The sequence below is a fragment of the Python bivittatus genome, unplaced genomic scaffold (genome assembly GCF_059951505.1).
Source record: "Python bivittatus isolate LINGU-HERP-01145 unplaced genomic scaffold, Pbiv_v1 ctg000850_np1212, whole genome shotgun sequence".
Lineage (NCBI taxonomy): Eukaryota > Metazoa > Chordata > Lepidosauria > Squamata > Pythonidae > Python > Python bivittatus.
This window is the reverse complement of record NW_028277112.1, coordinates 38510060-38524768: the sequence shown is the minus strand read 5'-3', so window position 1 is coordinate 38524768 and position 14709 is coordinate 38510060. Positions and strand designations below refer to the sequence as shown.

Sequence of the window (14709 nt, the reverse complement as noted above, 5' to 3'; positions counted from 1 at the left end):
TCATTGTGTTGGTGATCAGTGCAACTCTAATCCCCATCATGCATCACCAGTCCCTCATAAGTAGAAACTGGGTGTAGTATTGTCAGTTTTCCCAGTACTGGCATGATTGAGCTGGCCTCAGTGACCCTGTGTTTGTGCTTCAGGTGGGAAATGTGTGAGAGATTGTGGAGCTGGCTTTTACAAAGATGAAATTACGGAAGAATGTGAACCGTGCCACAGGACCTGCAAAACGTGCAGAGGGGTCAACTACAATGACTGTACTAGCTGCCAAGGCATTTTACAGCTTCTGCATGGAAAGTGTGTAAATCCCCAACGCAAGGAAATATATGGGAAATTTTGGAACGGTACGTTGTCCTTGTTTTGCTACATTGCTCTCACTGTTAATGCTAGGAACCCTTTGGACAGAAAGGAACCCTCTCTTTACTTAACTCTCAAACCAAACTATGTCTATAGGAGGAGAAATGATGTTATTTGCAGCAAACTTGGAGTTGCTACTGACATCTGACCTGAGCTTGATATGGGGTGGCTGGACCTGCAATGCTCAACAGTTAAACTGTCAGGAGTCCTGTGCATAGTAAAAATGGTGGGGGGGCTGGTAAGGAAACTTCCCTGAGAAGGGGCCAGTGGTAGAGGAGATCTTCTAGGGAGCATTTTGCCAGAGATTCCCCCATACCAATAGTAAATTCTGTATGTATACCCATATCATTATTGTCAAATGCACAGATTTAAAAATAGACTAGTGCAATACTGTAATACATTTACTAATTATATCCCATGTGAAGAACGCATCAAGACTAGGCCATGTGGTTACTGTTCGTCCTGTTTTACTGATAGAGAGGCTGAAGCTGCACACCTCAAACAGTTTGGGCTCCGCATCCCTGAAAGACCGCCTCTTCCCTTATGTCCCGTCGCGATCCTTACGGTCAGCTGAGAACGATCTCTTCTCGGTATCAACCATGCATCAAATCGAGACGGAAAGGGCACTGAAAGAGGCATTCTTGGAGAATGCCCCAGTGCTGCCGAAGGCCTTTCCCTTCAAGGTTCACCAAAATCCAAGCCTGAGCGTTGTCCGGAAGCGATGTAAGACTTAAAAAAAATCTTTTTTAAAAATATTGCTAGCCGACATGGAAAGGGCAGAATTTCATATTTCAGTATATAAACTGAGGTGGGCTTTTCCCAGCAACCCCAACATGAAAGATAATATATGTATCCAGTATATATATGTTGGAAACATTTAATTTGACAGTGACCCTGGCGATAAACTTGTTCAGTATGGAGTTATTAGTTATCAGCCCAAGGAGTGGCAATTCATATGGCGGAGAATCGTTACTTCAGTGTCCTGGCACAATCTAGCATCCAAACTGATTAAACAGTACTTAAATTGTGTTTCAGTTCTCACATTTTGATAATTATCTAATTAACCATAAGCACATGTGGCCTGTCTGGTGTGGGACACCATGCAGATTTAGGATCCCGATTACTTTGGTATGTGTGTGCGTGTGTGCGTGTGTGCGTGTGTGCGTGTGTGTGTGTGTGTGAGAGAGAGAGAGAGAGAGAGAATGAGAGAATGTGTATATGTATACTCCCAGGCAAGCATGGGTAAAAAAAAAAATGCCACTGTGCGCTTACAATTAATACAGAGTATTTTCTTGAGCCCAGCTCGAGTGCTGTAACAAGAAAGGGTTTTTTTTCTAGATGGCTGGAAAAAGATATTAGAATTCCCCTTCTGAGTACCAGCCTTATCCAGACTGGGTTACAGGTACTCAGATGAAGTAAATAAAATTAAGGTTTTATGTGTTTGTATATTTTATGTTCTAATGTTGGTTGTGAATCACCCAGCATTCCCCCATTGGGGGGAGATGGGCGGTTGAAAAATTTAATAAATAAAATAAAAAAATCAGAAATTGGAGCAGGAGAACCCATAATTTGTCTGTCATCTTCTTTAGACCAAACAGAAGTGCTGTTCATGAGATTTCTCTCATGAGGCACAAACTGATATTGAGAAAATGTATCCTTTTAAGACAATTTCTTCCCTAGTACCTAAACATGGCACAAATATGTCCTGGTAGCTTCGTTTTTATGGTGTTACATGCTTAGCTCTAATGATGTTAAGCTGGATCTTTCCACCCAGGGGTAATCTCAAGGTGAGCATAACTTTACGTCTTCTCCCACTTCTCAGAGGGAAGTCAGGTCATTGGCAATCATGGGCAGTACAGGCGAGAGAGAGATTGGCAATGGGTGCAACAACTTCCGTGCTAATATAGTTTTCTGCCAACCAAAGATGGGTGGACAGTATTGTCTCTCAGCAATGTGAAAGGGCCCTAGGGGTGTTCACAGGGCACTGTCCAAAAATTCAAGACGGCAGCCACAACAGTGTGCTCAAAGCTCTGCCTGTTTTTATGTGAGTTGCATGTGTGATGCACATATGAATGGGTGGAGGTTCCATTGCACCATTGCAGCCACCATCTTGATTTTATGGACCATGCCTGGTGGACACCTCTGGACAACACCAAGACACCAAAATCCTCTGTACCAACCCTTCAGATTGAAGAAATTGAACATAGCTGTGGTGGGAACTTTTAAAGGAAAGTATTAATACTTGGTGTTGGTTTCAATAAAACTGTAGGTTTTATTTAAAAAAATGAGAAATTGAAAGCCTTTCCTAATGTGATTTTTAGCAGCCACAGATTTACCTGTCAAGCCTGAATTTACCCGATTGTATGAGAGTGTCCCTAACTCATCCCTGGTCCATAACTGCTTTGCATTCTGCAAAATATTTAGGTTTTCCTCCTTAGGTTGCCACAAAGCCATGGTGTGTAATCATGTTAATGTGACAGATCAGTATTGATTGTCCTCTAGGAGATTCCTGTGCCCAGGTACCTGTACCTTAGGAGGATGGGCAGAAAACATTTCACTGGCAATTCATCACTAACCTGCAGTCTCAGAATATTACCAATCCCATCACCAGAGCAATCAACATGGTTGATTAACTGCCAGGACAGCAAGAAAAATTGGGACAGAGTACCATTATGCTAGCAAGATGCTAATCATATCCAAAGTGTGGATTATACTAAGTATCACCATCTCTGGCCTGTTCAAAGAATGGCCCAGTTCAGATATAGCAGACCCAGTGTCAAATAGCATGGTCTATTGGAAGAGAAACAAATAACAAACTCCAGTACTGTTTTTGGCCTCCTTCTTAAATCAAGACCAACTAATCTGTTCTTAGTTTTCCAGCTTGGATACAGTGATGGTTTAGTGAACCAAGAGATCTTCTCTAAAACCTCCCCAAGGGAGATAGAGAAGTAAGTGGGAATACCTGGACCCCATCCCAACACACTGAATAGGGAGTCCTGACATCTGGAGTGAGCCAATGTATTGAATCCATTTGCATACAGGCTGGGTCTGATTCACATAACTATTTTTTTAGTGATAGAAATCAATTTCAGATGATTTGGATATGACTTACTACTAATCTCAATCTGGCAAACTTTCAAAACTTACTTTCAGGCAAGTGTCATTTTTGGATAGGTCAAAGAGATAACAACAAATGGTTTCTGCAGACAGATAACTCCCCTACTTATAAATTGCTGTGTGCATAAAAAATCTCATCATCTTCCTTAATCAAAGCTGGATCATCTCCTGCAAACTGCTTCCCCCATAGAATGTAGTTTTTTCAATGTCAGTTTCTGCCAACTGGAAAAGCAAAAAATAGTAAGCTAGAAGACTGACAACCAGGGAAGAGAAATTATATACTTTCTCTCAATCTGCTCCCTCCCTCTTCCCTCCACAAACCCACATATACATACACACACAAACATGTACACACTCAAATTCACATATACACACAGACCTACATGCACACACTTTTGGGTAGGATGCCAGATTTTCATATGTACTAGTTAGTAAGAGGATGGTTTAAGTATATCAGTCCTTAGCAAGGCTAAACCGAATAAACTGTGACAGAATCTAAAATAAGGAACTTGAATTTATCTAGTATTCAAGCTTCTCTTTCTTTTCTTTCCAAAGGGAAAAAATGTCTGGGTCAATAAGTGTAGCTAAGAACATCTGCATTTTATCTTGTGTACCAGATGATGAAGTTATTTGGGGAGCCAGGAGACATAATAATGAAGGGGTTGATTCACTGTATGTTAACACAGCAATTCAGCTGGAAGAGTGATTTAAGAAGCATGAACAGGCAGATTACTAACATGTTATGTCACCAGTCTTTTACATTCTTCTGTCAGTCCACAGATACTTATAAAAATTGGGTAGTTAATCAGAAGAAAAAAAAAATAAGGTGAATATTTTGTGCCAATGTTCTGAATGTTTTTCAGCTGAAGATGGTTTAAATACTTTTTATCAAAATGCAATTTCAAATAATATTTCATGTCAGTACCAATTTTATTAAATATTTGCTTTTTCACTGTTGGTCTTCCTTCACAACCAATGTGTTTTAAATATATACAGTCATCCTGCCTGCACAAACAAGTTCAGAAGGATCTTGGACAAGAGACATTGGCTCAGGTCTTCTCCTCAGGCATTCAGAGCACCAGAAATTATCTGGCTCTGAATCAGACTATTGGTCTCTCTAGCTTTGTGTTGTCTCCACACACAATGAGAGAAGTCACCAGATTTTCAGACAGGGGATTTGGTTCGGCTGGGTTTAGTTAGTCTGAGTTTTCCTTAGGCCCACCTGAAACTGCCAGGAATTAATTCTTGGTGTTCTCATAGCCTATTTCCAATCCTTGTTATTTCTGCCGTGCACATCCTACGCCCTCTAGCATAATGCAGGACTGATGATGCCCTTGAACGTCTATTACGTTGGAGTCCAATGGAAATGCACCACAAAGCTTCCCAAGGCTCTGATGACTGGCAACTGTTTATATAACTAGACTCTCTGAAGCCAACTAAACCTCTCACTGATTTGTAAACTATATAGAAAATGACAACTCCCCAGGAGAACACTTAATGTAAAAGATGGTAAAATTTAAACACCATTCCTATGAAAACTTTACAACTGTAGAAACTGGTGAAGCATTTAAAGAAGTGCATATCTGGGATTCCGATGTATGTATGCACACCTCTTACGCTTATCGAATTCTTAAATCCAGAAATTGCACAACTTCTAGGATTTATAGCATCTATCTTCTATGTCTATTAAACAATTGTATAACAATACTATTAGATATGTGTGCCCTGTTCAGTGTTTCTGCAAGTGTGACTACAGTTCTGCAAAGCTCTAAAGCAGTGTTGTCCAAACTTGGCCACTTTAAGATAAGTGGACTTCAACTCCCAGAATTACCCAGCCAGCACAGCTGGCTGGGGAATTCTGGGAGTTGAAGTCCACTCATCTTAAAGTGGCCAGGTTTGGACAACACTGTTCTAAAGAGAAGAAAATGAACAAAATAGCTCCCTCTCTGGATGTGAAAGCAAAGTGCATTCATGCTATCCAGGCTATGCAAATTACTGTTATAATATTGCAAATGATATGATACAATCTCTTTGCTGTGCTGTCCCTCGCTTTATCAACATATTTGCTTCTGAATTTTTTAAAAAAGGGAATAACGTTATGTTTTACAGTTATTCTGGAATATGGTTCTATGAGACTGTTCCATTTATTTTCCATTCAGAAGCACAAGGAACAGGCTATTCATGATGACTGAAGGGCCACTTTTATATTCTGAAGAATCGTAAATGATTAAGAATCATAAAAAGAGAAGGTTTTACTTTTTTGGCTTATAAAAAAAAAAGAAATGCTTCAAAGTAGTGAAAAAAATAAACTAATGTAGCAGAAAGGTGATTCATGCTCAAGCCAATAGTTATAACCTTCCCACACATAGTGCACGAAGTAAGCAAAGGTAGAATTTTATCAATAATGTAAATTATTTCTTTTATAGCTTTGATACAGAGGGTGGAAATGGAAATGGAATTGTACAATGAATGTTATCTCTAGTTTACACATGTACAATTATTATTTTAGTTGAACATATGTTTGCTTAAGAAAATTAGAGATATGTTAATAACGCTGTTAATAGGCATAATGTTAGAAGTGTTCTGGTGCAGTTGCACTTGTAATTTAACTCTTGAACAGCAAATTTACCATCCAGAAAGACAACTAGGGCTCAGAAATTATCTGCCGTTAAATCCTAACCATTTGCCACCTCTGAGACTAATTTAACACCTGTTTACAGAATTCAAACTGCCTTGGGAGTCATGTATGGGGTTGTTTCGTGAGTATTGTTGCCAGGGTTTTGAAGAACTGACACAACACACAGAGAGATACAAGGAAAACACGCTTAGTTAATTTGTTGGAAAATATGGGGTTTCAACCAAGCCCGTCTCACAAGAGCATAAAGGGAGGGGCGGCTCCGCTGCAACCTAGCTTTGCTGCTTTGTGTGGGAGGGGCTTGGAGCCCACCTTTTTTCCTGTTTCCCTCATTTTCCTTCTCCTCTCCTCTCCTCATGGCTCTCCACGAGATAGGAATGAATCATCTCTCCTCCTCATGGCTTTTGTACTAACATTTAACAACCCCCAACATAATTAATCAAAGGAACAAATGTTTATTTGATCACATCAAAGTACATGCCATCCTGTTAGAGGAACTTTACAACCTGGAGGTTTTCAGATTTTCCCAGGAAAAGCAAAGCAAATATGCAACTGTTTCTGCATTCTATTTGCATGTAACTTTGACACTAAACAATGTCAAATGCTGCTCTGAAGCATGTATTGATAAACATTTACATCTGCTGGAAATAGTTTGAATTGTTGGCTGATAACTATTTAATGTTGCCATCTGCTTCACAATCCCTGATACATATTCCCCTCTGCTGGAAACTCAGAAGTATTGCAGTAGTAGCAATTAGAGTTGGAATCTGAGCACATCGCAAGAGTTCTTAAAGCAATTAATATTGAATGTTCAGATGTTGTATCGAATATTAAAAGATAAGTTGTTGGAAAATATCTACATCCATAGCACTAGTTGGTTGCTGATGTCCATTCACTTCCAACTCTTCGTTATCCGATGGACATCATTTCACCAGGATGGTCTGTCAGTAACTGCTTTTTGGAGTTTTTGTAAGCTGCTTTTTCTGCTGTTAGCTGATGATAGGTGCTTATTGATAGATGTACATTAAGTAATGGGTTGGATATCATTACATCATCATTCCCTTCTGCAGAGTAAGCAGAAAGTACATTATGATCTAAGACAAAACTGTTAGGCATCTCAGAAGCTGGTCAAGCTAACGGCCTGGGCAAGGGTGCAGACAGCTCACCTAGCCATTTCTAAGTAGTGTCTGACTTTCACCATTCCTCCCAATATAGAACTATCATGATCATATTCCAAAATGAGCTTCTGAAAAAGAAGTTTCAATGGGTAGAAGGCCTTGGCTAACTCAGACACTGGGTGCACATATCAGAGTGCCAGTTGTAGACAGCTATCTAGAGAAATAATAAGGAATCAGGTAAATTTAGCTTGGAAATGCTCTTTTTTGGGTTAGCAGGCACTGTTTCTTTTTTATCTTAATCTATTATGATGTCATACAATAGAAGTACAGACATCACCTCAATATGTCCCTTTATTATGGAAGGTATTCAATGATACTATATCATAATCATATTTGGAACCAAGTACTATGCTATGATATCAAAAGATGTCCAGTGTTATTAACTAGTTTCTTCTTTCTTCTCTAATACAGCAACAGCTACTGACTTTCAGCCATGTGTTCCTTCATGCAAAACTTGTGAAAAAGCTGCTGATAGATGTACTTCGTGTCACATGGGTATTTATTTATTCCATTAATATACCATTTAATCAACTGCAGATTCACAGTACTTTACAGTAACAATAAAGCATCAACAATTTAAAGCATCCATGGTAAAAAAAAAAAAATAGAATACAGGCATAAAGACAGACACAGGCAATTTAACAAATTAAAAAATTATAAATATTGCTACTATTAATAATGATGGCAACAACATATTAACCATAAAACTGCCCATCTTGAAAGAATTTGGTAATAGATGGGGCAAACTGTAGTTGTAATGATGGGTTCCTGGCCTCCATGCTCCTTACTTCATAGAAGTGGGGTACAACCAAGAGCTTCTCCTGGGATGACTGTACTAGATAAGAGAAAGTAATCTTACAGATACTTAGGCACCAAGCCATATACTGTTTTATAGGTCAAACCTATAGATAGAAACAATTTGCTTTTGTTTTTCAGTGTTATGCATTGCTATTCATAGGAATTTTGAATATATTCTACATTAAATATGAGCTTAACATGAGCAAGAAGCATAAAATAAAGAAACCACAGCAATCAGATGGGTTTTATTTCATGTTGTATATTTACTTCTATACAAACAACCCTCCCAATTTCTCTTTTCCTCTTTTATCACATTACGTCAGGGATTATGCCACTTTTCAGGCTAGCAGAGTCATTTGGAATTTTGAAAGCAGCTTCAACATTCTCACACAAAATGGTGATCATAAGAAGCTGGCTTAATTACAAAATGACAACCATATTTGCCATTGTAGCTTATCTCTGTGTTTTGTTCTGTGCAGATTCAAAATGAAGCACTGAACTGCAGCCAGCCACCATTTTCATTTTGTAATTATGTCTGTGGGCCTATATAGAGCCCAGAAGCACTGCTTTAAAATATAATTCTTTTTTTTTTTTAATTTTTACTTATGGAAGAAATGATATGTCATCCTTCCATCTTTATGCTCAGGATATTTCAGTTCAAACCAATATAGGCAACAGAAAACAATAATAGACCATTAATCCACTTAGTGATTGACTGATGATTGATTATGTGTCATCAAGTCTGTGTTGACTCTTAGTGATCATATAGATAGAATGTCTCCATAATGATTTGGTCCTTCTGGTCTTCCAACGGTTCAGCCAATGCTGCTATAATTGAGTCCATCCACCTTGCTCCTGGTGGCCCTCTTCTACTCTTTCCTTCCAACTTTCCCAGCATTACAGGCTTCTCTAGAGAGCTAGGTCTTCACATATTGTGTCTTCAGTAGGATAATTTGTGCCTTAAGTGAGAACTCTGGGTTGATTTGTCTGATGATCCATTTGTTTGTTTTCTTGGCTGTCCATGGTATTCTCAGGAGTCCCAAAATTCAAAAAAATCAATGCTCTTTCTATATGGTTTGTTCAAAGTCCAACTTTTGCTTCCGTAAAGTGTCACAGGGAATTCCATTGTCTGTTTTCCAAAGCCTTCATTACTAACCTACCAAGTGCTAATCTGCAGTGTATTTCTTGACTGCTGGTTACTTTACTCTCATGGTTGATCGTAAAAGATAGAAGTTATCCACCACTTCGATATCTTCATTGTCTCTTCTAAGGCTGTTAGTTATACCTGTTGTCATCAGTTTGGTCTTCTTTACACTTGGTAATGAGTCATTAAGCCATAAATGGAAGAAGAGCAGAAAATCATGGGGAGGGGGATCCCTATGCAGAACTATAAAAACAACAACATCCCTTTAAACATAAGTGGATGTGTAATAAATAGCATATCCCAGACTTTCTTAACCTGTTGCCCTCTATGGATGTTTAAACTGCAGTTCTCCAAAATGGGCACAAGGGAGTAGAGGTGAAAAAGTCTTATAATAGCTAGTCAATATTTGTGACAATAGCATCTGTTGGCTGTCTTTCAAATGCATAATTTATATCTATGCAATTCTGTTTCAGGGCAGTTTCTTTTTGCTGGGTCCTGTGGCCATGATTGCCCTCCCCAAACTTTTCGCAATACGAAGACAAAACAATGCGAGAACTGCACAGAGGACTGTGAGGAATGCACAGCAAATCAACACTGTCTGAAATGTCTGTCCAGTCCAAGCATGCCACGCTATTTGCACAGAGGCGAATGCTTGCAGGAGTGTCCCACGTATGTTCCCATTGATATGCATTCATGCAAACTCCTAGATTGTCTTCATACATCAGTGTGACATTTTCACTTCCACATTTTCTATATTGCAGTATTTGTAATCTTTTCATTGGAGAAGGCTACGAGGTCCCTTGGCTTCTTCAGAATGATTGCAGATGTACATATAAGATGCATTGAAGGCATTCATTTCTGTGGCTTTCTCTGGTGGATTTCCTGGATTTGTTTTTAAAGAGAGTGGACAGGTTCCCATTCCGACCTTCTGAGAGCATTAGCAGTCCTTTGAGAACAGTGAGGCAGTTCAAGATTTATTAAGACAAGAAGATGGGGAAATTAAGATGAAGTCAAGAGAAAATTGATTGAAGAAGGACATAGTTTTCAATGGTTTTCATATTGCTTAGCTAAAAGAACAGTTTAATGTGGATAAAAAGATAATTGGAATTGGAAAACACAAAATGTAATTTGAAATTGAATTACGTACAAACAATGAACATATAATAGCAAAAATGTATAAACTTTTGTGAAGATTTGAAACAGAAGAAGAACAGGTTAGAGAACAGTGATGCAGCTAGGGGTGGATGCCTTGGTCAGACATCAGGGCTTCCCTAATGAAGGTCCAGAGAGTGGCAGGACATTGACAAGCAGGATGAGCATCAATGCCTGCAGGACACAGGGCCCAACAGGATCTGATACTGCTTGCTGAAGCATTTTTCCTTTCTTCTTTTTACAAAGACTTTAGAACCAGATAAGCAGTTGGGCAGAGAGAGAAAGACTGATTGATTGGCACTCATTTTACTGTTTTATTTCTAAAATATTATGTGTTTGCAGTGCCTCAGATTCAGTTCCAAAAAAGTGCTTTGAAGTACATGAGAAAGGAGAATGGGGGGGGGGGACTTGTCTGCACCTGCTTTAAAGCAGCTGTCTCTTTCCCAGGACTGTTTGGCAGCTACAAAAGGCTGATTGTTCCTAGGAAATACATGATTATCTAAAGCCTGTAGGATCTAAGAATACCCAGCTGCACTATTGGCCAAGTAGTCCATATTACAGTCATAGCATCATTTCCATTAAGAGCATATTTTCCTAGATCAAAAACACTGAGGTGCAAGTTGCTGCTTTGATCATTTCTGATCATACGTATGTTAAATCTTCTGAGCAAATTCTCTCTATTGCTTACCTTGTTTTATTCAGCATATCAGAAGCTTGAAAAAAACAATTGAATTAATATTATTCTTATGTCTGTAAGAAGTATAATCATTACAAAAGAAAGTGAGAAATGCAATAGAAGATTTCAGGGTTCTTTTGAAGGACCAGAGTAACTTAGGGAGCTTTCATAGTTTAAGAATGATGAGATGAGTTGAACATCTCCTCTACATTTTTGTTAGTTCATTCTCCTTCAGGGTGGTGGGAATGAAATTGCTTTGCCATTTTTCTTTCAAGGGAGAAATTGTTGGTGTAATTATCTTGAATGAGATGCAGAATCCTTGGCAAAGAAGTGATTGTGTGAGTCCTGTGGTCTGCAACCTCCCAGGCTTTCCACTTTCAGATAAATCCTCCAGAAACAGACCTTGAGGAAACTCTTCCTAAAGGTCTTCTGTTTTTTTCAGGTCAGAAAGTGTGGGCAGACAGGGAGACTTCAGAGTGTTGGAGAAATGTGTCCCAGAAAAAAACAGCAGCAGCATCTTTCACCTCATTGCAACAATATAGCTAGCTCATAAACTCCAGCAAATGGTATTCCTCAGAATGAGGAAATAAAACAGACCTCCTCCCCCCCCCTTTTTTTTTTACTTTAGAAAGAAAACTATCAGGAAACTGGATTTTGGTACAGTAATGCCATAGGAATCTTACCACTTCAGAATCAAAGATAACTAATGAACAAGTGCATATCTATAGTAAATACTTTTAAACTCATCCCTTCAGTAGTTTTGTTTTGCTAAGAATTAGAATATATATGTGATAGGTTTTTTTCTCTCTTGCTGCAGTGGCTTTTTTGCTAAAGATGGAAAGTGCAAGGAATGCAATCCACCTTGCAAAACCTGTGGAAAAAATGCCACCATGTGCCTCTCCTGTGAAAGGCCCTTGCTCCTAGAGGGCTTCAGATGCAAACCTGAGTGCTCCGAGGGGCACTTTGCTACTGATAGAGCCTGTGAAGCTTGTCCTAAGATGTGTCAGGAATGCATTCATCAAAGCAAATGCAAAGGTATGCCAAGAATCAAGTGAGCCATGCAGAGTTTCTGTCTTTCTACTCATTCAAAATGTATAAACTTCCTCAGATTGAGCTGAGTTCAACTCTATCGATGGCTGGTGTGGGTCTTCCGGGCTGTGTGGCCGTGGTCTTGAAGTTTTGTTTCCTAACGTTTCACCAGCATCTGTGACCGGTCACAGATGCTGGCGAAACGTTAGGAAACAAAACTTCAAGACCACGGCCACACAGCCCGGAAGACCCACACCAGCCATCGTATGCCGGCCGTGAAAGCCTTCGACAATACACTCAACTCTATCCTTCAAAGTTTGTGTTGGCCTGTTTATCTTTAAAGCATAGAAAATATAATAACTTCCCACTGACTTTTTTATAAGTTTCAGTTTGAAGTAAAGCAATGAGCCCCATTCATTCAAAATCCAGAAGTTAATGATTAAAACTTCTTGATATAAATCCCAGTCAGAAAGCCATTGCCAGCCAGCTGAAGCCAAAGAAGGGAGAGATGCTATGTTTGTGCACATCTGCATAGGTGTAGCTGCTGCTTTTTTTCCCTATAATTTTATTGTACTTTAAAAAAGAAAACAACATACAGAAGCAAATTAAAATAAGAACAGTAATATATACACATCCAACAAATTAATTAGTTACAAAGTGATAATACCAAAACAAACAAAAAGAAAATAAAAATAATTAACTAAAACAAGCAAATAGAAAAAAGCAATAAAAAACTAACAATTATGTTGATATAAATCACCTAATTATATCACATATTCATTTAATTGTTTAACAATAATATATCAAATTTTACATTAAAAATTATGCTTGTAAAAATTATGAAATCTATGCCAAAGGGAAATGTATTATTTTTTTATTGGAAAAATTCAGACATCATGATTTTTTTAGATGGTTCAGTGTTGTTTAAACTTTGTAACACCACCCAGAGCCGCTGTTGTGAGATGGGTGGCCATATAAATCATATAAACAAATAAATAGTTATGCACATTGTAATATTTTTCCAAAAGAAACCCAAAACCAGATATGACCAAATCATATGAGCTGATGTACTCTCACATTTCTTATATCTGTAACAGCAAAAATCTAGAGTCTGTCCTTTCCAATACATTCTTTGAGGAATCCAATAAACTCAGAATAAAATCTCTTAATGAATTAATTTCAACTTCAAAGCAGCAGCCTTAACATTTTTTAAGACTAACATCCACTAATGTTCCATTCTCAGTTATTCTAATGCTTTATTCCATAAGTAATAAATATAAGCAATTTCAACTTTAAAAATACAGTATTTTTCATTTTGACGTTTGTTTGATTTCATAAACAGACTCCATAAACACCAATAGTAGCCTACACTCCATAGGAGCAGCTAAGGCATCTGGCCCATACTGAGAAAGCAAAAGATGCTTAAGTTGATTATAATGCCACTGACACATGCCAGGCAAGGACAATTCTCTCTGTAGTGGTTGAAAATCCTTAAAAATCATTGTTGCAAAGTAATTGATTTAAAGTAACTATTCCAGAGTCAGCCCATACTTTCCAATAGGACAACTTCAATCTATTTTTAAAGTAGAGTTTTTCCACAAAATGAGATGCAGCGTCAAAACCCATCTACACCCCAGTAAGACCCAAATATGTCAAAGGGGGTGGGGGGGGAGGGTGTTTTTACCTCTCATATAAAAGACAAGGCATTGTGTTCTTTTGCATATCCTGATAGAGTCTATTTTTTTTTCTTGAAAGTGTGTATTCCTCCCTTCCATCTGCACAATGGGATGTGTTTGCAGAATTGTCCTTCTGGTTTTTACCCTTTCTCCACCCACTGTTTCACTTGCCATGAGCTCTGCAGAGAATGTGAAGGGCCAGAGGCTGATGACTGCATTGCCTGTCCTGATACTTCCTATGCATTATACAAAGGCAGGTGTATTGAAGACTGCCCAGATGGCACTTACTATGAAGAAGAAGCTGCAGCCTGCAAAGGTATTCCTTTTTCAGTTTGACTGGTAATCCAGTTCAGAAAGTCCATATGATTCAGACATTTCAGTCAAATGACATTCAAATCAAAATCTTCCCACAGCTCTAAGATTTAGACCAGAAATTCTCTACCACGACACAATAATGTGCTATACAGGAGACAATCTTCTTCAGCTCATTTATTTGTCTGCTTATTTAAATCATACTTACAAAGCCACCAGCTCCAGATGACTGAGTGTGAACAATAAAAACCAAGTATAAAAACAATCAAGAAACACTTAATGGAGGGAACAACCCACAACCATCCCAAAGAAGCCCTGCACCTTCTCTAGCCTTACCCTGGAGGGAGAGACAGGTCTTTATGGTTTGCTTGAAAAAGAACAGGGAAAGAGCTGTTTGAATGCCTGGGGGGATGCTGGCATTCTGGACCAGCTGTAAATTCCACTTGGTCTTCAAAAGCATGTAGAGTGTGTTGCAATATGCTACATGCAAGATGACCAAGGCATGAGTGATATGAGGAGGGCCCCTCTGTCCAGGAAAGAGCATAACTGATGCACCAGATAGATCTTTGCAAAGACCTTCCTGCCATAGCTGCCACCTGCTCATTCTTAGGTGCTGAGAATACATGTAAGAAAGC

General features: G+C 38.7%; 1 protein-coding gene across 2 annotated transcripts in view; it reads left to right on the top strand.

Annotated features, from left to right (window-relative positions):
- PCSK5 (proprotein convertase subtilisin/kexin type 5) overlaps positions 1-14709 on the top strand; it is a 243739-nt gene that overhangs the window by 216466 nt on the left and 12564 nt on the right. Inside the window, exons 27-32 of one of the 2 annotated variants that reach the window (XM_088129838.1) lie at positions 144-344; positions 835-1080; positions 7699-7782; positions 9703-9898; positions 11875-12092; positions 13842-14078. In XM_088129838.1, coding sequence (XP_087985964.1) covers positions 144-344; positions 835-1080; positions 7699-7782; positions 9703-9898; positions 11875-12092; positions 13842-14078 — 1182 coding nt within the window. The remainder of the gene's footprint in view (positions 1-143; positions 345-834; positions 1081-7698; positions 7783-9702; positions 9899-11874; positions 12093-13841; positions 14079-14709) is intronic. The other variant, XM_088129839.1, reaches the window with a different exon arrangement.